General features: G+C 35.6%; 2 protein-coding genes and 1 non-coding gene across 5 annotated transcripts in view; 2 read left to right on the forward strand and 1 right to left on the reverse strand.

Annotated features, from left to right (window-relative positions):
* Window positions 1–3,507, forward strand: part of LOC100373669 (RNA-binding protein 12-like) — a 28,069-nt gene extending 24,562 nt beyond the window's left edge. For both annotated transcript variants that reach the window (XM_078010474.2, XM_078010475.2), the window contains exon 3: window positions 245–3,507. Coding sequence is in view for 1 of the 2 variants with exons in the window: in XM_078010475.2 (XP_077866601.1) it covers window positions 245–276 (32 nt within the window). In the remaining variant the exon portion in view is untranslated. The remainder of the gene's footprint in view (window positions 1–244) is intronic.
* A 183-nt stretch (window positions 3,508–3,690) lies between these two features.
* LOC100373815 (CBY1-interacting BAR domain-containing protein 1-like) lies at window positions 3,691–19,584 on the reverse strand. 2 transcript variants are annotated; one of them, XM_085500327.1, is made up of 6 exons: window positions 19,322–19,584; window positions 15,904–16,138; window positions 13,995–14,063; window positions 8,767–8,979; window positions 7,244–7,357; window positions 3,691–6,231 (listed from the first exon to the last, which is right to left on the reverse strand). In XM_085500327.1, exons 1-6 carry the CDS (start codon window positions 19,351–19,353, stop codon window positions 6,001–6,003), a joined length of 894 nt encoding a protein of 297 aa, XP_085356453.1. In that variant the 5' UTR covers window positions 19,354–19,584; the 3' UTR covers window positions 3,691–6,000. The 2 variants fall into 2 exon arrangements, with proteins under 2 accessions (XP_085356453.1, XP_006818258.1); XM_006818195.3 differs by lacking the exon at window positions 19,322–19,584 and adding an exon at window positions 18,930–19,150.
* Window positions 19,585–26,098: 6,514 nt separating this feature from the next.
* On the forward strand, window positions 26,099–26,171 carry TRNAR-ACG (transfer RNA arginine (anticodon ACG)). The gene has a single exon. It is a non-coding gene; the product is annotated as a tRNA-Arg (tRNA).

Here is a 26,171-nt window from a genome sequence, read left to right on the forward strand (position 1 = left end):
GGTTGTCGGAAATTAAATTCATTTATGAACACTTGTTTAACGCATGCATGGTGTGACGACCACGACCTTCAAGTAATTGCATTCTTAAATTGAAAAAGTTGATTTATTGGTGATTGATTAATTGACTACCAAGTGTCTATCGATGCTAAAGGAGTTTGAAAGAAAACCTTAAATTTATAACTTGGTAATAAGTCATTATTCATGGTATCATGTGTGTTTTCGTTGTTTTTATTTTGTTGAATAGGCCACATGTTCAATACGGGATATTACAGATGAAGTAATAGAAGATGTACATAGTCCGTGGTGTATGGATAGTATTGTTGAAGATCACAAACTGCTGAGACGTTATTTCTACTGCGCTTTCAAATAAGTGTCGTACAATTGTATTCTTTTCTTTCACTGATGCACAAAAACACTTGATAGATTATATTCTTACTCTGGATCGTGTAATTTGATCTAGAATACTGCCACTGATTGAACCAGAAAACCCAACATAGTTGAAGTGATTTGGGATAAAAATTTGAAAGAGAATTTTGTTATATTTTTGTATATAGATATCCTCTTTATACAGTAACAGTTGTACCTATTGTTTTACACTCGCAGTGTTCACTGATATTGCTAAAGTTAGACTTGTTAGAGTAGCACATGTTTTATGTTGTCGAAAAGTCAATAGTAGTAGTGACTTTGAAGTAGATATTTTTTTATTTGAAATTTTTATATATGTTCTGTTTTGTAGTGTCTCATATGAAGACTATCATTATAACTATTTTACATATCAATCAAGGTGTGTTGTATTGTCTGTTATTTAAAAGATGCCTATTGTATTGTGAAGTAGTGCTTGACACCCCCACCCCTTCAAAAACAAAACGTCTTACCCAATTATTAAAAATAACTGTTATATATAAGTATTTTAAACATTTAAGTTGCATACATTAGTGATTTCAGTGTTTTGGCATCAAAATTAACACAATGACAGCTCTATGTATGTCATGTTAAATTTTGCATTAATACGAATCAAATGGTATTGACAAAGCATTTTTTGTTTTATTCTTTAAACCTTGTTCCCATGGCTCAAGATTTAGTTTTACCTTAGTTGTATTTACTTGGCTGGAAGGCAATACTATGAGATTATTACCAGATATCAAATGTTCATAAAGCTGGATGAGTGGCATCATGGGCTAGTATTATCCACAAACCGAATGTGAGAAGATACTACAACTCACAAGTATCAACTAGCTTTACAAATAAGTGATATCAGGTGATAACCTTTTTTTATCGCAAGACCAACTTAATGTCAAAATGACAGAATTCGTGATTTTACAGAACTATGCTTATGTATCTACCGGTACTGCTAAATAGGCATGGTACATTGTATCTAAGCTAGTGGGTGGACATGCATTTGCAGTTATGGTCGTCTATTCAAAATCATCAAATTTTTTTTCTTCAAAATAAACTTTCAGTTGTCATGAGTGCAAGTAATGGTTGTTATCCAGCCAGAAATTCTTATCGCAGTGATAAAAATGGTACTATTGCAGAATTTGTTTTTCCCCTTGAGTGCTGTTCGACCTCGCACAGAATGATGACGTTCAATGTGAAGTATCAGTGATATTTCACACTAAACGTCACTACTGTGAATGATGGTGGTCATGTGATAATAACTATAAAGCATTCACAAGTGTAGAAATATCGATACTGTCATTTTCACATACGTACATCTCAAGTTTATAAATATAATTGCATTTTATTCAAATCAAAACCTATTCATGATTGGCTACAGGAATGACTTGTGGTACCAAACACAGTGACTGCAAATATACAGTCAATCTGGCCAAATGCGTTTAGTTATTTGCAGTTTGTAAAGTTAAACCATAAATGTTAACCCCAGAGTTTCTGCCTGGCATTGTACTGTTTCAAGTGTGATTATAGTTTAAACTACTTTATTCCAAAATTTCTAAAACAAACATGACATTGAAAATGGTTGAGGGGCATTGGTGTCAATGCCCATCAAATGATTGTCATCTCATTCAGTAGTTACCCCAAGTGCTCTCGTGGAAACCTGAAAAGTAAATGCAATAATATGATTTCTCACACTTACAAAGAGATTACAGTATTTCTACATTTGTGTATCAAGGTAATATTGATGTATTTGTTTATTTACACCCATCAGACTGATAAGGTGGAGTCGTATTGTATTCCATAACACTGGGTTACTGGTAAAACATGGAGTCCAATATGGTAATCACATTTTGTGAAATTATTTACGAAAATGTACATAAATTATGTAGCAAGGTTGTAAAAGTTCAAGTGTAACTCGACCAGTATTGGTAAAATTTCACCTAAAATTGTTGCCTTTGCCTTTGCAATTGCCTTTGTATCTGATAATTTTCACATTTGGAAATCTTATCAATTCATAAAATATGTCAACCAAGTTCAATTTGAGTTTAACTAATCGGTAACATTGTCAAGATACGATTTAAAATTTGGCTAAATTGAAACATGCATAAACATAGCTAACACCTAGTAGGTGTCAACATAGGAAGTGAAGCAAGAAAATAACGCTGAATGCAGACATTTTCTATTGCTGATTATAAGAACCAGATATTATACTCTCCAAGAACTGTCAGTTAGGCAGTGTAGTAATCCAATGTTACTTTCATCACGTAGTATAAATCATTTTAGCCCCAATGTTTTTCCAGCCAAAATGTTAGTATTTTTCTTGTCAAATTGTGCCGAGATATATTTATAAAATTTATGTGATATTATTCTATAAGGGACATTCGGATTAATACAGTACATGAATAAATGAAGATGAATTTTAATCAATTTTTTGTGTAATCACATGACTTCTTTGTTCATTTTTGATAAGAATTGTTCACACCAAATTTTTATCCAGTATTTGCGCAAAATTTGCATTGTTTCAAAACTTTTTTCTTTACTTTTGCCATTACAAAAGAAAATATTTGACAATAGTTTGTGTCTATCCTGTTATTTAATGGCTAGATTCTTAATGGGTAAGGTTGTAATAGTTACACTATGTTTTGAAGCAGGGGCAGTTGCTTACGAGTACAATCAGATTGGTCACACATTAAGGTACAGCAGCATAAAAAAACTTGAGAACTTTTTTTTTGTAAAAAATCTTTCAACTGCATGTCAGTGTCACAGTACATTTATAAATTTATTGCCCGTTATTCAATGTGTCATAAAAAGAAGACAAGGTGTTTTTTTTCTCTTCATTAAATAAAGTTGTTGCAGAATTTGTAATTGTTTCAATGCTTATACCCTTACTAATAAATCAAGTTTTTAAAAATCAAACATTCTTTGAATTAGAGTTTAAGCAACTCTTGTTTTAATGCGTATCCATGTGATATAGCGCCCTCTAATGATACATTTCAAATGCATACATAATTAGCAGTTGAGTTGAAGCATATATGGAAGGAAGAATTTGATACATTGAACAAATCTAGAGCTGCTCTCTGATTGGTGTGACATTTACATTTTATGGTTGATTAGTGCTGGCATACAATAGAATGCTGGCATTAGAAAGAGTGCTATACTTCCAGCCATGAATCTTTTAGGCAGTGTCCCATGTGTCTAACTATAGAAGAAGGCATTTGCACCACCTGAAAAAATGCAACTTTGATTACAACTCTGGTTTGGATTATTCATACAAATCAAAACTTTAGAACATAATGCATTTTATCATTTTATTTATTGTGAAATTTGCAGCTTCAAAAATATATTTCAGAAATAATTACTACAGGGTAAATTACAGAGTAACATATATTACGAGTTAATTATCTTTGATAAATAGATAAGTTATATGAAGTATATACAGATGGCATACATCTGAAGTGTGACAGAAGTAACATGCTATGTATATATAGTAACAGTCTAAAACTCTAGTATACACTTTAACCAAAGACACTCGTGTCTTGGCTTCTATCAACACTGGACTTGAAATATGCCATTTAGTATCCATTAATATAAACCTATTTACATATTTCCTCATTTCCTATTGTTGTGGCACTATTTCAAGACCACTTTATATAGCCTGTACAATATGTAGCTACTGTGAACAGTAATCATTTGATGATGATATTCAGATTGTTTCGGCTTTACATTTGATTGTCTGCTTTTGCAGAGTATTTCAAACCCACAAACATTTAATTCTGTTCCTAATTTCACTTGTATACAGACATCAAATATGTCGCATAATAGTCACAAGACCACAATAAAGCTGTAGAAAAGATCCAATTTCAAAATGGATATGCCAAGGTTTTTTTTGATACTGTCTCCCAATACTCCCTAGGTTTCTATAAGTAACAATAATGCTACAACTTTAATTGTTGCAAAGTAATTGGAATTCTATGAGCAACACTAGAACAAAACATGCAGTACAAATTAATAAACCTGCAAAGTTGTACACGAACCTGATATAATTAAAAGTGCCAAGTCAATTGTTAAACAGAAAAGTACCTGTATTGAAGGTAGATATTTGGATTCCTTTCACAATTTGATTCAACATTAAGGTTACTAAACTCTACATTGTACATTGAATTAATTGTAAACTCATAGTTGCTGCTGACATAGAAAATAAAGTAAGCAAATAAATGGCATGGTAAATACTATGTCAAATCAAAGTAAACACGTACTGCTTGCGTGACTTGCCTAGCTTCACGTCACTATGCGTCTTCCCTTCGGCTTTCACCATCCTAGTACAGCCAGATCTGAAGGCCTTTGTCGCAATCTTGCTACGCTGTGTGTCGTGGATCGCTTAGACGGGTTTCATGCTCTCTTGGTTATTAAGCATCCTTTTTTGGGGATGGCCGAGGGGAAGACATGTAGTGAAGTGAAGCTAGGCGATTACACATGCAGTACGTGTTTACTTTGATTTGACATAGTATTTACCATGTCATTTATTCAGTGTTATTTGCGTACATTGAAATATATAGAGATCTTGTACTCAAGTTTATCAGACAGTATACAGTAAATAGCACTGTCTGAAGAGGTCATCAATCAGTATCTAGTATGTAACATTTAACATTAAAGTTACCAATATGAAAGCATGGGGATGTGATGACTGGACGGTTACATTATAAAAGCATGAGATGTGGACGGTGAACAAAGCCACAAAAAGTGCTAAAATGACATTCAACTAAATATGCAAAAAAAAAAGCTTTAAAAAAAAAATTGATTTGCAAGAGGTAACCCTGGAAAAATAAAGTTATTTCAAAATAATCTCTCACTCAGACCAAGTGTGGACATGTAATCAAATTGTACAGTAATTTATAAAACTTAAAAAAAACTTGCACACCATCTAAAACAGGTGTTATCATGACCTATGACCCCCAACCTTTCTAGAAACAATGGACGTGTTCCATATCATGAACAACAACATTTAAAAAAAAGTTGATTGGACAATCAATTACCACAACTTGCTTAATAAAAACAAATAAATGATATATATCTACAGGGCAATTTATGTCAGTTAATAATTATCAGGAGTTGAAGAAGAAGGGAGCTGATGGTGCAAGGTTTCTTTTTAGTGATACATTACAGACCTAAACTATGACCCTGAAGGAAGATATGAATCATCACATGGAGAGACTGACTCATCTACCTATGTGTATTCACAATGTAATTATCAACACTGTTCAAATCAGCATCATATAAATTCAACTATTAAAAGCCACATACTCAGGAATTGAGTATGTTACACTTCTAGACACATAGTTCAGATTAACAATACAAATATCTACATGACATTAATACAGCGATAGAAACTTCTTAGGTTGTGAAAGTTTGGTGGCACAGGCAAACTCAGAATGCCTGCAGTTTATGCTGCATCCAGATCATCGATGTAGAGTTGTACAGTACCAAGACAAAGTTCTACTGTTTTGAAATTGAACTGTAAAGTGGCCATGAAACTAATTGGGGTGGATGCGAGCCATGTAAAGTATGCATTGTGTTTGGTTATAAATAAATTAAAAAGGTAATAAATTAAGAAGCATAATAGCTTGATTCTTCATCTTCACTTTCATCATCATCATAATCATTCATGTTATTTCCATTGGTATGGCTGGAACCTCCTGCTCTTGTTCCTCTTTCCATATTTGGTGTTCTGTTGGCACTATGACCAGTGGAGTTCAATGATCCTTTGGAATGAGCTGCAAACATACCATATCTAGACTGACCTGGTGTACTCGGCGGCCTCAGTGAATTACGAAAGTCCTGTAACAAAACAATATGAAAGACTTCATTATTGCACACCCAAAATAACTCAAGGTTAGGGGCTGACAAACTGGAGACCAAGGGTTAGGGGCAACTATCGATATAACAGGCAATCTTTATTACTCCCTGTATACAATCAATTCTGGTCAGGCCTAATCTGTTACCGGGGTATATTACTTATATGTATGTACATACAAAATGGCATACCCATACATATGGTACACTGAATATGCTATTAAAATTGTATATAAATAGGTGATTTTTCCATTCATTGTGGGATCTCACGTAGCGTGAAAGGTGCAAATCAAAAGTACAAAAATCAAATGATTCGATTTTGAACTTTTTTTATAGTACAATGTCGAACAGAGAGGTATATGGAATTAATATACCATACTTCAGCAAAACTGGCCATCACCAAATGTGTCCAGTGAAATTTACTTTACTGTATTTTGGACTACCCTCTTAAAGTGTTAAATAAATAAAATAAATAAATGTATAGCACATTATTAAATACCCAAAAAGTACTTTTGCAATTTTTGAATCTCACACAATATTTTGATGCAACTATGTTTGATTTCATCTATAACACGAGATCCGGCAGTGAAAAGGAAATTGTCTATTGTGAGTGTTCTCTGGGTTAAAGTATGTATGTATCGAGCCCCAAATCCAGGAATACTATATCAGGAAAAGTGGCAACAAAAAAGTTTCATGGAATTTGAATAGTATTGAATTATAATGATACAACGATAAGCAACCCAAAACAAGTCATAGCAGTGAAAACTAATATAAGTCTACAATGACTTTGATCTCATCAACAGGTGTGATAGAGAGAGAAGGCTGAATACCTTTCACAAGGTGATGAAGTAAGTCAAATATAAAACGAATTGTTATACTTTTTGACTGTAAAAAAAGCAATTCATTCATTATCAACCATGTACCAAATCTTTTGAGTACAGTAAATTTATCAATGTGTATTGAATACAAGCGAATATAAGTGAATTCAAAGACTTACCTCTAAGTCTTCTTCATCATTTATTGACATCAAATATTGATATGCATTGCTGTACACTTCTAACGCCTTAGAATGAAATGATAACTCTACATTGACAAAATCTCGTAAAATGGTCTGTAACAAAATACAACATGATTTCTTATTGACACATTGATTTGATAACTTTTGACTAAACAGATTAAATTAGCTTCAGATATTGATCAAAGTTTGGCACCCAGTTCATAGCAGTGCTTATATTGATTTTCTGACATCTTGTTTTCTGTAAAGATTTTATTGGTAGGTTTGCAAATGTGTATCAGACTGTGAAATCTCTCCATGAGTTGGTTTTGAAACCCAGTATGGGATTCTGAGATACATTACCAAGGATATTATTACAAGATAAATCATTTGCTTCATTGAACACATACAACAATGCATATTTCCACTGAGATCAGTGACCTTGGATGTGTATCACCAGTGATCAGTCAAGTAGAAACAGTCAAAATATTTTATCAGATTTTCTCAATTTTTGTATGATATTTTCATACAGGACATCTGTTGTTCAAACTCAGGGAAGACTTTATACTGATGAATAAGGTGACCAAGTTTGATAAAGTTTGGAATAGAATTAGTAAAGTTATTATGCACACAATAACAATTATTAACGACGACGACAACGACAACGACGACAACGCCGGACAAAATTTTTCCCTTAATATACCTTTCCCTTCCATCTTTGATGGTACGGGCAAGGTAAAAATCAGCAGTACCGGTAATTGAATACTGTAAAATGACTAATTTTCACTGGGTTTAAATTTCGCTGATTTAGCATTTCAGGGTTTCAGTAGGTTTTAAATTCACGGTTTTATCATTTAGATAATGTGTTCTATGCTCAATCTTACATATTCACTGGGTTTTAATTTAGCGCATTTTCCAGTCAGCGAAATAAGCAAAATTAAAACCCAGTGAATAATTAACCCTTTTACAGTATGTTAAAACCCTTCTCTGGGATAAAAGTGAATTCATGTACATGCCATCACCCCATTGAACACAGCACATCCCAAAGTTATTGATAAACTGTGCTGACCTACGAAAACATCACCAGAGCAGCGTTTAAAGATCCTGATCAAAAGATATATTACACAAGCTGCAATACCAGACCAAACCCTAGAACTTACTGAAGATAAGATACAGGGTACATTCATACAATCTATCTTTCCATCAGGATTTGTACCCAGGTTATGTGCTGCTCTGGCAATGTTTGAAGGGAGAAATGATGCTGTAGATATAGATGGTATGAATAATTGCAACTTTCAGACATGATGTGTTCAATGGTGATGACAATGTGGTAAATTATGTACATTGAAATGAGACAATATATATTACATCTGCTTATAAACAGTGTGTAAAGTTCCAATTAATTATTTGTAATCAAACAATATTTTTCATAGCATTTGGAAAGTGCAATTCACACCCTAATGGGTTTCTCATTTTGTTAGCTAAAGAATGGATCACTAAGACACAATGCAATACAGTCTGCTTACCTTTATATCTTGTAGCTTCTTCTTTTCAAACCTATCCATTTCATCTTCTAATGCTTTGGTTGATCTTGTAGCATCTACGCTGGCTTTCTGCAGTTCAGATTCCGCTTGAGATATTTGGTGCCTGTCACCAGGGTTTTTTTGCCTTATTTTTTCTAATTTCTTTTGTTGTGCCTGTTCTTTGTGGTAGGCAGAAAAAGATGCTCTCAAATCAGCCTATAAGATAAATGTATAAATAGAATTTTAATAGTGACAAACTGAACACCCACAACCAACATCACATACTGAGATAAACAGGCTGAACACTCTCAACCAACATCACATAATGAGGTAAACAGACTGAACACCTGCAACGAACATCACATACTGAGGTAAATAGACTGAACACTCACAACCAACACCACATACTGAGGTAAACAGACTGAACACTCTCAACCAACATCAAAAACTGAGGGTAAACAGACTGAACACCCACAACCAACATCACATACTGAGGTAAACAGACTGAACACCCACAACCAACATCACATAATGAGGTAAACAGACTGAACACTCACAACCAACATCATATAATGAGGTAAACAGACTGAACACCCACAACCAACATCATATAATGAGGTAAACAGACTGAACACCCACAACCAACATCACATACTGATGCAAACAGACTGAACACCATCAACCAACCTCACATAACTGATGTAAACAGACTGAACACCCTCAACCAACCTCATATACTGAGGTAAACAGACTGAACACCCGCAACGAACATCACATACTGAGGTAAACAGACTGAACACTCTCAACCAACATCAAAAACTGAGGTAAACAGACTGAACACCATCAACCAACATCACATACTGAGGTAAACAGACTGAACACCCACAACCAACATCACATACTGATGCAAACAGACTGAACACCCTCAACCAACCTCACATACTGATGTAAACAGACTGAACACCCTCAACCAACCTCACATACTGAGGTAAACAGACTGAACACCCGCAACCAACATCCCATAATGAGGTAAACAGACTGAACACCCACAACCAACATCACATACTGAGGTAAACAGACTGAACACCCGCAACCAACATCCCATAATGAGGTAAACAGACTGAACACCCGCAACCAACATCCCATAATGAGGTAAACAGACTGAACACCCGCAACCAACATCACATACTGAGATAAACAGACTGAACACCCACAACCAACATCATATAATGAGGTAAACAGACTGAACACCCACAACCAACATCACATACTGATGCAAACAGACTGAACACCCTCAACCAACCTCACATACTGATGTAAACAGACTGAACACCCTCAACCAACCTCACATACTGAGGTAAACAGACTGAACACCCGCAACCAACATCCCATAATGAGGTAAACAGACTGAACACCCACAACCAACATCACATACTGAGGTAAACAGACTGAACACCCGCAACCAACATCCCATAATGAGGTAAACAGACTGAACACCCGCAACCAACATCCCATAATGAGGTAAACAGACTGAACACCCGCAACCAACATCATATACTGAGGTAAACAGACTGAACACCCACAACCAACATCATATAATGAGGTAAACAGACTGAACACCCACAACCAACATCACATACTGATGCAAACAGACTGAACACCCTCAACCAACCTCACATACTGATGTAAACAGACTGAACACCCTCAACCAACCTCACATACTGAGGTAAACAGACTGAACACCTGCAACCAACATCACATACTGAGGTAAACAGACTGAACACTCTCAACCAACATCACATACTGAGGTAAACAGACTGAACACCCACAACCAACAACATATAATGAGGTAAACAGACTGAACACTCTCAACCAACATCACATAATGAGGTAAACAGACTGAACACCCGCAACCAACATCACATACTGAGGTAAACAGACTGAACACCCACAACCAACATCACATACTGAGGTAAACAGACTGAACACTCTCAACCAACATCACATAATGAGGTAAACAGACTGAACACTCTCAACCGACATCACATACTGAGGTAAACAGACTGAACACCCACAACCAACATCACATAATGAGGTAAACAAACTGAACACCTGCATCCAACATCAAATACTGAGGTAAACAGACTGAACACCCACAACCAACATCACATAATGAGGTAAACAGACTGAACACTCACAACCAACATCATATAATGAGGTAAACAGACTGAACACCCACAACCAACATCATATAATGAGGTAAACAGACTGAACACCCACAACCAACATCACATACTGATGCAAACAGACTGAACACCCTCAACCAACCTCACATACTGATGTAAACAGACTGAACACCCTCAACCAACCTCATATACTGAGGTAAACAGACTGAACACCCGCAACGAACATCACATACTGAGGTAAACAGACTTAACACCCACAACCAACATCACATACTGAGGTAAACAGACTGAACACTCTCAACCAACATCAAAAACTGAGGTAAACAGACTGAACACCATCAACCAACATCACATACTGAGGTAAACAGACTGAACACCCACAACCAACATCACATACTGAGGTAAACAGACTGAACACCCACAACCAACATCACATACTGAGGTAAACAGACTGAACACCCACAACCAACATCACATAATGAGGTAAACAGACTGAACACCCGCAACCAACATCACATACTGAGGTAAACAGACTGAACACTCTCAACCAACATCACATACTGAGGTAAACAGACTGAACACTCTCAACCAACATCACATACTGAGGTAAACAGACTGAACACTCTCAACCAACATCACATAATGAGGTAAACAGACTGAACACTCTCAACCAACATCACATACTGAGGTAAACAAACTGAACACCTGCATCCAACATCAAATACTGAGGTAAACAGACTGAACACCCACAACCAACATCACATACTGAGGTAAACAGACTGAACACCCACAACCAACATCACATAATGAGGTAAACAGACTGAACACCCGCAACCAACATCATATACTGAGGTAAACAGACTGAACACCCGCAACCAACATCCCATAATGAGGTAAACAGACTGAACACTCTCAACCAACATCACATACTGAGGTAAACAGACTGAACACTCTCAACCAACATCACATACTGATGCAAACAGACTGAACACCCTCAACCAACCTCACATACTGATGTAAACAGACTGAACACCCTCAACCAACCTCATATACTGAGGTAAACAGACTGAACACCCGCAACGAACATCACATACTGAGGTAAACAGACTTAACACCCACAACCAACATCACATACTGAGGTAAACAGACTGAACACTCTCAACCAACATCAAAAACTGAGGTAAACAGACTGAACACCATCAACCAACATCACATACTGAGGTAAACAGACTGAACACCCACAACCAACATCACATACTGAGGTAAACAGACTGAACACCCACAACCAACATCACATACTGAGGTAAACAGACTGAACACCCACAACCAACATCACATAATGAGGTAAACAGACTGAACACCCGCAACCAACATCACATACTGAGGTAAACAGACTGAACACTCTCAACCAACATCACATACTGAGGTAAACAGACTGAACACTCTCAACCAACATCACATACTGAGGTAAACAGACTGAACACCCACAACCAACATCACATACTGAGGTAAACAGACTGAACACCCGCAACCAACATCATATACTGAGGTAAACAGACTGAACACCCACAACCAACATCATATAATGAGGTAAACAGACTGAACACCCACAACCAACATCACATACTGAGGTAAACAGACTGAACACCCGCAACCAACATCATATACTGAGGTAAACAGACTGAACACCCACAACCAACATCATATAATGAGGTAAACAGACTGAACACCCACAACCAACATCACATACTGATGCAAACAGACTGAACACCCTCAACCAACCTCACATACTGATGTAAACAGACTGAACACCCTCAACCAATCTCACATACTGAGGTAAACAGACTGAACACCTGCAACCAACATCACATACTGAGGTAAACAGACTGAACACTCTCAACCAACATCACATACTGAGGTAAACAGACTGAACACCCACAACCAACAACATATAATGAGGTAAACAGACTGAACACTCTCAACCAACATCACATAATGAGGTAAACAGACTGAACACCCGCAACCAACATCACATACTGAGGTAAACAGACTGAACACCCACAACCAACATCACATACTGAGGTAAACAGACTGAACACTCTCAACCAACATCACATAATGAGGTAAACAGACTGAACACTCTCAACCAACATCACATACTGAGGTAAACAGACTGAACACCCACAACCAACATCACATAATGAGGTAAACAAACTGAACACCTGCATCCAACATCAAATACTGAGGTAAACAGACTGAACACCCACAACCAACATCACATACTGAGGTAAACAGACTGAACACCCACAACCAACATCACATACTGAGGTAAAAAGACTGAACACCCACAACCAACATCACATAATGAGGTAAACAGACTGAACACCCGCAACCAACATCATATACTGAGGTAAACAGACTGAACACCCACAACCAACATCACATAATGAGGTAAACAGACTGAACACTCTCAACCAACATCACATAATGAGGTAAACAGACTGAACACTCTCAACCAACATCACATACTGAGGTAAACAGACTGAACACCCACAACTAACATCACATACTGAGGTAAACAGACTGAACACCCACAACTAACATCACATACTGAGGTAAACAGACTGAACACTCTCAACCAACATCACATACTGAGGTAAACAGACTGAACACTCTCAACCAACATCACATACTGAGGTAAACAGACTGAACACTCTCAACCAACATCACATACTGAGGTAAACAGACTGAACACTCTCAACCAACATCACATACTGAGGTAAACAGACTGAACACTCTCAACCAACATCACATAATGAGGTAAACAGACTGAATTGGGTGACGATGCATCAAAGTGTTGTCCTTCACTGAAACATCACAAGGTCTCCAGAGCAGAATGTTCTATTACAAGTGTTATGCATTTAACTGTTTAGCTTCATTTGGAGCAAGTATGGGTTAACAATATCCAATCGTCATGTCAAAGTGCATACAAAATCGTAAATGTAAAACCTTGCATAGAAGGCAATGTTCAGCAAGCAACCTCACCTTTGCATGTTTACATTCTGTTCCATATAGTGTTAAAGGTGTTACTACTTTGGATTCCAGTCTTAAAACCTGGTGAAAAGATAAACATTGTCATCATTGCAGAGTTACACAAGAAAGAATTCTGTTACAGTGCAATATTTTATGTGTGTGAATATATGAATTGATCAAAGGACACTACGGAATAAATAAAGGCATCATATTATTGTTTCCTTGCATCTTGTATTTCTGAGTCTGAACTGTAACATTGATCATTGAAAGAAGGGCATGAACTTTCTACAACTCAGTTAATTACAATGTTGCTAAGGTCACTGAAATTCATTTTAAAATATTTAACACTGCTGTTAATAATAAGGACTTAGGTAGAAAGTCTATTAGTTCATGGTAGTAAAAATGCTTGTTTTAATCAAAATAGTGAATTAATCTGATAAAAATGGAAATTATTTTTATCGTGTGTGTGAAATAATAATAATTTTTGATAGATTCAATAAATAGTTATTCATTATTTTTCTGATGAACATAATATCTACCATGATATGATCTAGCATGAGAAAGTTAATCATGCCCACATCGACAGTGTTGCCATCTCTAGGCAAATCACCCGAGATGTAATGTGAAACATACATTAAAACATTAGTCTGACAATAATTATTTTTGTGCTTCATTATGTTTCAAAAGTTAAAGCACGAGTCAGAAGGACACAAATTTAAATCTTTAAAATTGAAAAGATAAATTAAAATTAAATTATTTTTTTTTTAAATGAATTTGGTTGAGTGAAATAATTTTATGATAATACAGATAATAATGTAACCAAGGAAACAATATGATACACCCCAGCAAATGACAGCTTACCAGGATGTTATCACATATTGGATTACAGTTTGTCTGTAATTATTAATTGTAAAACATTGTACTTATATTGTATTCCTTTTTACTTTAACAATGTACATGTACTTTATATAACTGTATTATTTTTACTACTGCAAGGAACCCTCATTAATCATTCCTTTCACTAACATTTTTTTAAATAACAGAAATAAAATTGTAAATAAATATAGAAATAATGTAAAATACTGATACGTCTACTGTCTGGGTACTGGATTATTCAATCAACTATGCCATTGTAACACCTGTCTGGATGACAAATATAGAATACTAATACAAAATTCATTCTGCCAAAAACTGAGACTACACTACAAATACCGCAGCTTGTCAGATATAAACAACTCACAAATCAATTATTGAACCATTTGTCATTCAATCTCTGGATATAAATTATGCATCTACAATTCAATATTATGTGATTTTTACTTGACATTTTAATAACACCAGATTTCATACTTCCAGATCATTTAACTACTGAGCTGTTCAGCATGAAGTAATCATTAAATTTCAACAATGTAAACATGGTCAAATGCTTTTGTTGTCCTGAATTTAAATTTGGCAATGTGAATTTCTGATTAGTTTATCAGTGACCTATTGGTTTCAAAGGACAGTTACTGATCAACTCAGTCTAGCAGAACCATGTCAAAATACATTAATTGATTGCCTGTTAAGTTGCTTGCAGAAGGAAGTTAAAATTTAGCTGTGGATTTCAATTTCCAAAGTAAATTGATTGTTACCTGACTGTGTTCTAAACCTTGAACACCATGACCTGAACTGATCTGATCTGGGGTGTTCAATAATGACAACTTCCTAACAACCTAATATATTCACAACACAGCTGAGAAATTAATTTTGACTAAGAATGCAATAGAAATTTTAGTTGATGTATCAGCTTATTGATAGCATCAAGAGGTACATTTATTAATTTTAAGAATTGTACAGTATTTGGTACCAGACATAACCAAGAATACTGACAGCACACTATGTTTCCAGATCGGCTGAAGAGCTGAATATATATGGACCTTACCTCTGCATTTCTATAATCTTGTACTGACGACATACATTCTGCAAAGCTAGTAAGTCCGGACTTCATTGATGGAGTCTCAGAATCAGCGTAGGTCAGTAATGCTTTGGCCACATCATCACCCTTGTCTCGAAGTCTAGCTGTCTTTCGTGTATAAGCAGCTATTTGTTGACATAGATCAGCAAAGTGTTTCTCTGTGCTTCCAATTCTAGACTGTACAAACTTGGACTGATTTTCCCTGTTTTTCATGAGAAAATTGTGCATTTAAAAAGCATATAACTTAATTTTGTGCTCACCATAAAAAAAAACATACACTGAAGTAACCACCAAAATAATGCCATACTAACAGTTGCAGATATGATGATAAACAAAGTACTGTGGTATGATTTTACTGTGTACATTCAACTGTACTAAAGCATGGAGGTGAGCATTAACAGTAGAAAATGTGCAACAATCATTTTTATCCATTTCTACATATGTAGAAAACGTGTGTATGCATGTGTATACCAAATATAGATTGCCAATAGTTTTCAAGAAGTGTAATTTATGAAACATTGACACTAAACAGCGATGTACATAAGCTACACATCAGCAGGAACTGGAAGTAAGGGATGCAATAGGTTTACTGAATGTTTAAGTGATTGGATTCTTTAGTAAAGAAAAGAAAGCTCAATTTTATACAGTTCTTGAGTATTTTAATGATGGAGCCCTGCATTTACAAAGAGGTTGTCATTTTAGACTCTCTTTCTCTAGACTCTAGTTCTATACTATAAACTACTAATTGAATTATGTGAGTTTGTGCCCTAATGCAGGGGATCATATGCCAAACATTAGGAGGGCAAATATCAAACACCCAAATTTAAGCAGTAGTATTTGTATAAGATGCCTCCAAGATGTCAATAAATTTTACTGATAGGTAACTAGCACATACATTACTGGTTTACAAAATCCAAGCCGAATTGATGTGAATGTCACAATTTTGAACAAACATATCGGTACTCCACATAGCAATGGTTATATTCACGCTTCACTGGGCCACAAAATACCCTGGACATTCTCACTCTAAACCAATTACCATGTATAGAATTTGCGTGAAAGTGAAGGTATGTAATACCGGTAATGTATCACACTCTACTTCTTGCTTTTAAAAGAAAAACAATAACAATCAGTTGTGCTTGATCAGCATCATTTTTTGGAAGTAACAAGGCGGAACTTCATCAGCAAGACTGCCTTACAATAAAAATAATAATAGTTTGAGTATAGTAGTGTATTTTTGTTAACAATTTTGCTTTCAGTTTCAAAGTTTAATCACCCCATACCCATTTACTAAACAGTGATGTACATATCTAAAATAAATAAATGTATGTATTATATAAGAAATTATTGTGAACAACCCTTACGAATTATGTGAAGTCAGTATCCAGACCTCTAACATTACATTATAGCACAAAATCCTCCAAAATGAAATCATGGAAGGGGTTGTTCAAAAAAGCATTTCTTATATTACACATAAAATGAGTAAACATAAGAGATCAGTCCATGATGAGTACACTCAAAAACAGGCAGAGACAGAATCTGAATATTGTGATTTGATGGTCAACTGAAAAAAATGGCCACTGCAAGAAGGTTAATTGAAAAAATGGAAAGAAAGGAGTCAATTAAAAAAAAAAACACCATCACAATAGATTCACAGTTACACAAACACAGTAGTGTTTTGATAAACACTAACTACAGTTTGTTTAAAAAGTCTTTGTCTATGTTTACCCACAGACTCAAGTTCATTAAGGTTTAGTTAAGTCTATAAGGAGGTAGATACTTTTTGTTGTCAGTATTTAATGAATGTTGTTATAATAATCAATTACTGAATGTGCAATCATTGCCAAAACAACAGATAATTTTACAAATAAAGATTTTAAGTTTCACAATTTTCAACTATATGCACAAGATTGAAAGCACTACAGTTTGCAAGAAGATTCAAAATAGAATTATAGTCCAATGTTTTACACTCGCAATTGTTACACACTCTTGGAAACACGACTTTATGCATGTTGTTTCTGAAATGGAATAATTTATAAACAAAACAGTTGAAAGAATACAGGTAACCTTCATTTAGATACACTGAAGTTAAAATTAGATATATTGAAATTTGCATGGTTACTCATATTGAAAATGTTTACTATTCAGGGAGCTGGATGACATGCGATAGTTTTAATAAATTAGCCTACCAGTCTACTCTAGCGACTGCTTAATTGAGCTAGCAGAATTATTCATAGTTAAAAATATTATATAGCATGTTGTCAGTGGTAATGCAAATCAGTAAAATTTTTGCCAATTTTGGTATTTTAAGTCAATATTTAGTGTAACCTATTACTTTTCAATGCTACAACAAGTGATCTTTAAATTAAGGCAGTAACTGTACTTGTTCTCCTAAAATGTTATGGACTATTTGATGCTTTGTTACCAGCATGCTAATCAGTAGAAATCCATTCACCTGGACAACAATACCGTCAATTCTCTTGATCCAACAATGCATACTTCAGTTGTCAGGTAATTGATAAAGAAAATTAAAATTATGGATAGAAGAAAAAATTGGATCATACACGGATCATAATGGACAAATTTGATCTCACGGTAAAGATCTAACAGAAAGGGAGCGGTTCTTTTAATTCAATCGTTTCATATACATGTATGACCCCGGTAGCAAATACACTATTGTCAAACTGGAGGCATTTAAACACTAAACCTGTCCGAACATGCATATAGGTTGGTTTATATTCACAAAACGATAAACATTCCAATATTACCAAATAATTGGAGAAGCAATGAATGGATACAATTTTTTCAATGAAACTATAACAGTTAACTGTAAACTATAAACTATAAACTATAAGAATTAAAAGCCTAGACGATAATTCAATTATGAAAATCTCGTAGTTTGCCTATTGCTTATATACGACCAGTATACACGCCCTTGGCTATTGTTACACACAGCGTCTAAAATGAATTCAGGTCGTCAGTCGAGACAATACCTCGCTCTTGGTGGAATGTAGCCCGGCGATGACTGTGCGTGTCCTCTCGGTGGCGAATATGAAACTGTTCTGTGATGGTGAGAGCTGTTTATGGCAGTAGTGGATCGAGTACTGCCTCGATACGATCCTAAATGTGCCGCGGACATCTTACAATTCCAGATATATTAGTCGTAACATTCCCAATCGTTACTGCACAGACAACAAAATGGCGTCGACCGTCCAAACACAAATTAAACAAATAAATCGTACATGGTTTCTTGCCAAGAATCTCTCGCAAATATCCTAGCGACGTAATCTCTCAAATAATAAACCAACGACGTATAATATCTAACCGAAAATTTAATGATTAAACCAACCAACCAACACTTCGGTTAAAAATCAGTCATACATACCTCGCTCGGACCTCCGCACCTCGACTCGTCATTTCAACTCCGTAGTTCAGTTGCGATTTAGCAACAACGTGCAAATCGTATAAACAAGGTTCAGTCTGACATGAGTTGATATCGAAATGTTGAACCTTTCCTGGCGCTTCAGCATATATGCATAAAAACAATGTATCTTCGCCGTAAAATCGTTATGTATACAATTTCCAGCTGGAATCGTTTTCTTTGACCGTCACTGCACTCTCGCTCTCGCACTCAACGACGCTGAGTGCCCAACGCTTGGGGGCGCTACATAACTTGTACCATTGAGTAACTTGTCATACAGCAAGCACTGCTGACGACTAACTCGAAAACTAATAATTGTATACATATTTTGGTAAAAAATATTGTTACTTCTATATGCTCTAAAATACTAGTATGCGCACTCCACTGGAGTAGTAGTCTACCTTCAACGAGGGCAATAAAGCAGATCTTGCCTATTCTGAAATATTTCGTGTAAAGCAAAATTCATCATCGTCTCGCTACTCTACTAAATTAGTAGTCGTGGTATTGTGGGTTCCTAGTAACAAACAAGTTTAAGTGTTATGGATCTATGATAAGTTATTTAATTTGGACAGACCCCGGGGGACAGACATGACATGATGAATCCACTATGTATTGCCCCACAATCTAAAACTCAATGATGTATATGAATAGTGTGGGCTATTCATGTACATCCAGCACATCGCTTACAATTGGCTGTTAACAAATTGAGGCAAACAGGAATATTCATACGATTGTGTGTTATTTCTTCAAAACATTTTGTCATTTCAACGGTTGTTTGCGTCAGGGAACTGGCGTTTTTTATAAGGGTAAGGAAAAGTGGAATTAGTGGAAGGTCGTTAATTATCATGCATACGTTGCATTGTTTATGTCAGTCTTGAAGGAGGGTCATACTTATTAGTCCACTTTCCAAGAATAAAAAAACTTGAAAGTTATGTATTGCTTTATTGACCAGTACTTATCATACTTACCACTATAAAGATGCCTTCATGATCTTGACCATGGCTATACCACCCTTATTATGTGTTCTTTACTAACAATACTACCACTACGATCATCATGACTACATTGACTAGCATCATGCCCATCATTACCATGGCTACCATGACTACAATCACTCTCACCAATACTACTACTATTATCATAACTACCATTGATTTCGCAATTTGATGGTATTGATGTAAATATTGCGTTTAAAATCTTTGATGGTAAAATCCTACAAATTTTAATGTACGCTAGCGAAGTCTGGGGCTTTCATAATGGCAATCAAGTTGAAATTATACAAAACAAATTCTGTCGATTTATATTGAAAGTCTATCTTAATGCACCAGATTTGGCTATAAGGGGGGAGTTAGGTAGGTTTACTATTAAAACGTTTAGACTTATTAGGATTATTAAGTACTGGCTTCGCATTTTATCATTATCCCGGCACAGACTAGTCTATTTATCTTACACGTTTCAGTACCATGAAACAGAAAAGGGTAAAAAGTGTTGGGCCCTGAATTTAAAAATGTTACTTCTTTCTTATGGTCTGGGTGAGGCATGGTACAACCAAGGGGTGGGGAACTCTGAATACTTTGTTAAGCTTTTCAAACAGCGATGCTTGGACATTGATATTCAAAATTGGCAAAGTGGACTCGAGTTATTTCCGAAGCTGTGTTTTATAGAAAATTTAAATATATATTTGGTCAAGAGAATTATTCTAAAACAGTCCAAAAAGACTGTTACAGGAAAGCATTGTGTCGCCTAAGAATTTCTGCCCATTGTCTACGTATTGAAACTGATAGAAATTCCATAATACACGCACAAAAAGAGTTTGTATTTTATGTAATACCAATTGTGTACGAGTACCATTTTTGCATTATCTGTCCGTTTTACCAAGAGTTGAGATCTAAATACATCCCAAGTTATTATTATACATTTTCCTAACCCGAAAAATTTATATCGCTATTACAATTACAAAATGCAGTAATCTTGCGTAATATTTCTGAATTTATTTTCCTCGCCACAAAAAAAAACGTAATTCAATTATTTTGGTCTGGCTGTTCATGTTCTTTCATATTTTCTTGTTCTTTTTCAGTCACTGTAAAATGACATTGTCCTATGTAAAATGTTATGTAATTACAATGAGTATACCTTGAGGCCGGAGGCCTACAGTATTATTACCATTGACTACCATCACTCATCGACAATACTACCACTATCATAACTACCATTGACTACCATCACTCACCGACAATACTACTATTATCATAACTACCATTGACTGCCATCAATCACCAACAATACTACCACTATCATAACTACCATTGACTACCATCACTCACCGACAATACTACTAATATCATAACTACCATTGACTGCCATCAATCACCAACAATACTACCACTATCATAACTACCATTGACTACCATCACTCACCGACAATACTACTAATATCATAACTACCATTGACTGCCATCAATCACCAACAATACTACCACTATCATAACTTCCATTGACTACCACTACTCTTACTCACAATATTTCGATCATCATGACTATATTAACTAGCATCATCCCCATAATGACCATCACCAACAATCTTCCCGACAATACTACTAATATCATGGCTACCATAACTACAATCACTCTCACCAACAATACTACCACTATCATAACTACCATTGACTACCATCACTCTCCGAATATACTACCACTATCATAACTACCATTGACTACCATCACTCTCCGAATATACTACCACTATCATAACTACCATTGATTACCATCACTCACCAACAATACTACCACTATCATAACCACCATTGACTACCATCACTCTCCGAATATACTACCACTATCATAACTACCATTGACTACCATCACTCTCCGAATATACTACCATTATCATAACTACCATTGACTACCATCACTCACCGACAATACTACCACTATCATAACTACCATTGACGACCATAACTCACCGACAATACTACCACTATCATAACTACCATTGACTACCACCATTCTTACTGGTAATACGATCATCATGACTACATTAAATTAACCAGCATCATCGCCCCAATGACCATCACCAACAATCGTTCATACAATACTACCACTATCATAACTACCATTGACTACAAGCACTCTCACCAATAATACTACTATCATCATAACTACCATAGACGACCAACACTCTCGCCGACAATACTATGCCACTAATCATAAATACCATTGACTCCCACCAATTTCACCGATAATGCTATTACTATCATGGCTTCAATGACTACCACCACTCTCGCCAACAACACTATTACTATCATGACTACCAACAATAGTTGATGTTTCGTAAAATAATAGTTAAAAAGAGGACGTGTAAGAAGATTCTCGTTTCGACATGCATGGCCCATTACTTCCTAGACGATCAAGCCAAAAATATGTGTATTCCCGTCATAACGTAGGTCTCACAAACATGGTTTTGTCTTTTTGTTTGGAACATGCAAACAATTCTGAATCTGAGCCATGATTATTTTTCTATTAAAGCCTTGCACGTTTTTCGGGTGCTTACGATGTGCATTCTAAATGTTGGCTTGTGACGACCGAGTGCGTCAAAACATAAGAAATAAAAAAAAAACTATCGAGTTCTGGTTATGAATGCGTAGACAATGTATCTCTAAAATATGGATCCCCAGACTTAGCTTTCTCATCCATATTTAGATAAGACATTGCACTACTGCAGTGTTCAAGTTTGGATTTCTGGGCTGCACCAGTGAGGCATCTAGAAACAAACCTATTTTGAAATTGAATAAGGGGGCATTCATTTTTAATAGCCTGGAAGGGGGCAACCAATTTTGTTTTGTGCAAAACAAATTACATAGTTTAAAAAAACACAATATTTAGGGAGTATCGTACATTTTTTATTGTACAAAAACATTCAAGTTAATGAACTTTCTTTTAACACTTTCAAAATCATGTTTTTTCTACAAAATGTAAAGTTTATTGTACTTGTTAGATGTTATTAAACAACCAATGCTTGCACTCAAATAGTTTTCTTCTTTGAATAACTCAACTCATCATACTGTATAATACCAAAGAAGGTAGCGAAAATGAGTATTATATATTTGAAATAAGATTTATTATTAATAAAAAATATCAAAACAACAGTAAATAACATAACCATATCTCCTACACCACCTCCGTGACAACAAACGAAGGAGAAAGAATATATAGACTATACCTGGTTGGACATTGTTGTAAACTAAACTAAAAGATATGACGATATCTAAGCTTGACAAATACTTGCAACAGCACAGTTTGTCAAGAGAGAGTAAGAAGCAAGATAAAGTTAGATGCAGAAAAAAAGGGTGGAGCACATTCAGAAATCACAGACCATCGATAGATGTACAGCATATTCTACAGAATGATGATTCAGAGATTGGTAACATATTCAAGTTGTTATTCAGGAAATCAGGAGTGAAGATCCTGAAGATGAAGAAACTGAAACAATTCAGGGTGTCTATATCACCAGATCAGAGGAGAGCGGGAACATGGAGACAAGTCACAACATTGTATCTATAGTAAATCAAGAAGTCACATGTACCGGTATATAATAAGCGTACAAACGTTCAAATATCGAACTTACAGCATCTTATCTTGTGCTCTCGTTTCGTTGACTTTCTGAACTATTGTACTCCACTTACCTTACATACTTCCTAAAACGCACGATCAGATTGATTGATTGATAACTTTTATACTTGTGATGTTCATCTACACACCTGAGTACTCACCTATACTGTGAAATGCTTGCTATATTGGAAAAGTTTTTAATATATACCCCCCGGGGTCCGACTTGTGGAAATACCTGGAACCCATGTCTGTGAAAGAGGTTTTCAAAATGACCCTAAATACGTTTTAAAAGGTCATAATTTCGTACCCTTTTCACTGTTAGAAAGCTAAAAAATCACGCACCTTGAACTCGCGCCTGATCTCGCGATATTCGAGCTTTCTAACCCTTCAGTGCAAGCACGGGTTGGTCATATGCCGTGATCGCCCGTGATCGAGGGTCGTTAACCAGGGTCCGGACGTTTTCCTCGTTTTTGCGATCATTGAATTCCTTAAAGCAATAAAAAATGATAATCTCATTTAAAAAATAACCATCCTTATCACGTTGGCAGTACCGGAAAAGACACCCTTTTTGTTTATTTTAACTGAAATGGTAACCCTAAATGCGTAACGCGCGTTAACGTGCTTTTCTTTGAAAAAAACACACCCTTTTAACGCGTTTTCGTTCACAGACGTGCGTACCAGATCATTCTTTAAGTCGGACCCCCGGGTTTATACCGCAAGAAAATATATAGTCTATGGTTTATCATGCACTGCCATGTAGATATGGTCCCATGGTAAAATTAAACACAATTTTGTTATTTGAAACATTACCGTTTTTTGGGAAATTTACTATTAATATAACTAATATATTTTTTTAATATTTTCTAAATATTTGTCTAAGCGTGTTATAACTGTAAAACACAAAATAACATTTGTTAATCCCATTTTCCTGTGGGCGCAACATCTCTGAATTCCCCTCGTCGGTTATTCAGTAAGCTAGTTTGTAGCATCGCCAAACACTTCGCTGAATGCTGAATGTTTAAGTTACGTGTGATTGCAAAATATTCACCCAAGGACACTTACATACCACACGCTACTCTCCCTCAACAAGGGACTGTGATCACGCATAGATACCACAGCTGGTGATTCATTGTATTTTTCTGCCTGCCACTCATTGTGAAGAGTATTCCATTTTTGTGGCGAAATGTACAAAGCTTGAAAGACAATGTTATACATTATATTTGTATTCACATTAGTCTTCGTATAGTCTTCCTATTTATTATATATATTTGTTAAACGTACATGAGCGCTGATTTACAACAAACAATGACAGAAGACGCAATACTTTGAGTGGATGGGCTAAATAACCCCTATGTCCGAATGCTATATTTTGCTTTATGGATTGACCATGTGTTTTTTCTCTTGTGACAAATGATACCAACATACGATTGAGATCGGTGACATATGTTCAGGCCCGTTAATTTAAAAACGATGATTGTATGCCATTTTCATTCAACTGCTTTGATGAACACTAGTCATTTCTGCTAATGTAAAAACTGACAATAATTGCAAAAATATAAGCGACAAGCTTTTGTTGTATAATATATGTGAGGTCGTTGATGTCCCATTGTTGTACACAGTCCCTACTTCTCAAAGTTGAACGAACGTTTCGGCCGTAGATTTTTCCAAAGGCGGGTGTTCAGACCGAGGGTTTACTAGTATTTTTAAAATGATTTATAAAAACTATGGGTTTGAGATAGAGCCAGATTTAACATGAAAAACTCAATTGAACGTGACCAAGATCGGCCAGATAAATAAACGAATATGATAAGAGACTATCGTGTTCATACACTAGATACAAGCCACATACACCCCACCCCATAACCCTGCATACAGATGAAGCGTATAGTTGATTATAGCATACTATAGGTACTAACGTTAGTACCTTCCATTATTATAGCTTCTGGGCTCCCTGTGATATAACCATAATGTCCTCAACAAATATTGGCCAGGAGTAGAATATATTGATAAATAGATTATTTTTTCTATTGTTACTTACCAACTAATAAGTTGTCAAATCTGGTTATCTTATCAGAGTCCGGGGTCTACGTACAGTCAAGCGTTGATAGTTTGTAATTCGTAACGAGTTAACCAGGGCGTGTGGCGCAACGGATAACGCGTCTGACTACGGATCAGAAGATTCCAGGTTCGAATCCTGGCACGCTCG

This window comes from Saccoglossus kowalevskii, chromosome 6 (genome assembly GCF_978046115.1).
Source record: "Saccoglossus kowalevskii chromosome 6, keSacKowa6.1, whole genome shotgun sequence".
Classification (NCBI taxonomy): Eukaryota; Metazoa; Hemichordata; class Enteropneusta; family Harrimaniidae; genus Saccoglossus; species Saccoglossus kowalevskii.

What these genes read in the sequence shown, in the direction of transcription:
- LOC100373815 (XM_006818195.3), bottom strand. Translation starts at nt 19,075, where the DNA reads ATGTCCGCGGCACATTTAGGATCGTATCGAGGCAGTACTCGATCCACT. An exon ending in AAGATTATAGAAATGCAGAG is followed by an intron (nt 14,064 to 15,903) that starts GTAAGGTCCATA and finishes TCTTTTCACCAG; the next exon opens with GTTTTAAGACTGGAATCCAA. An exon ending in ATGATGAAGAAGACTTAGAG is followed by an intron (nt 6,232 to 7,243) that starts GTAAGTCTTTGA and finishes GTTTTGTTACAG; the next exon opens with GACTTTCGTAATTCACTGAG.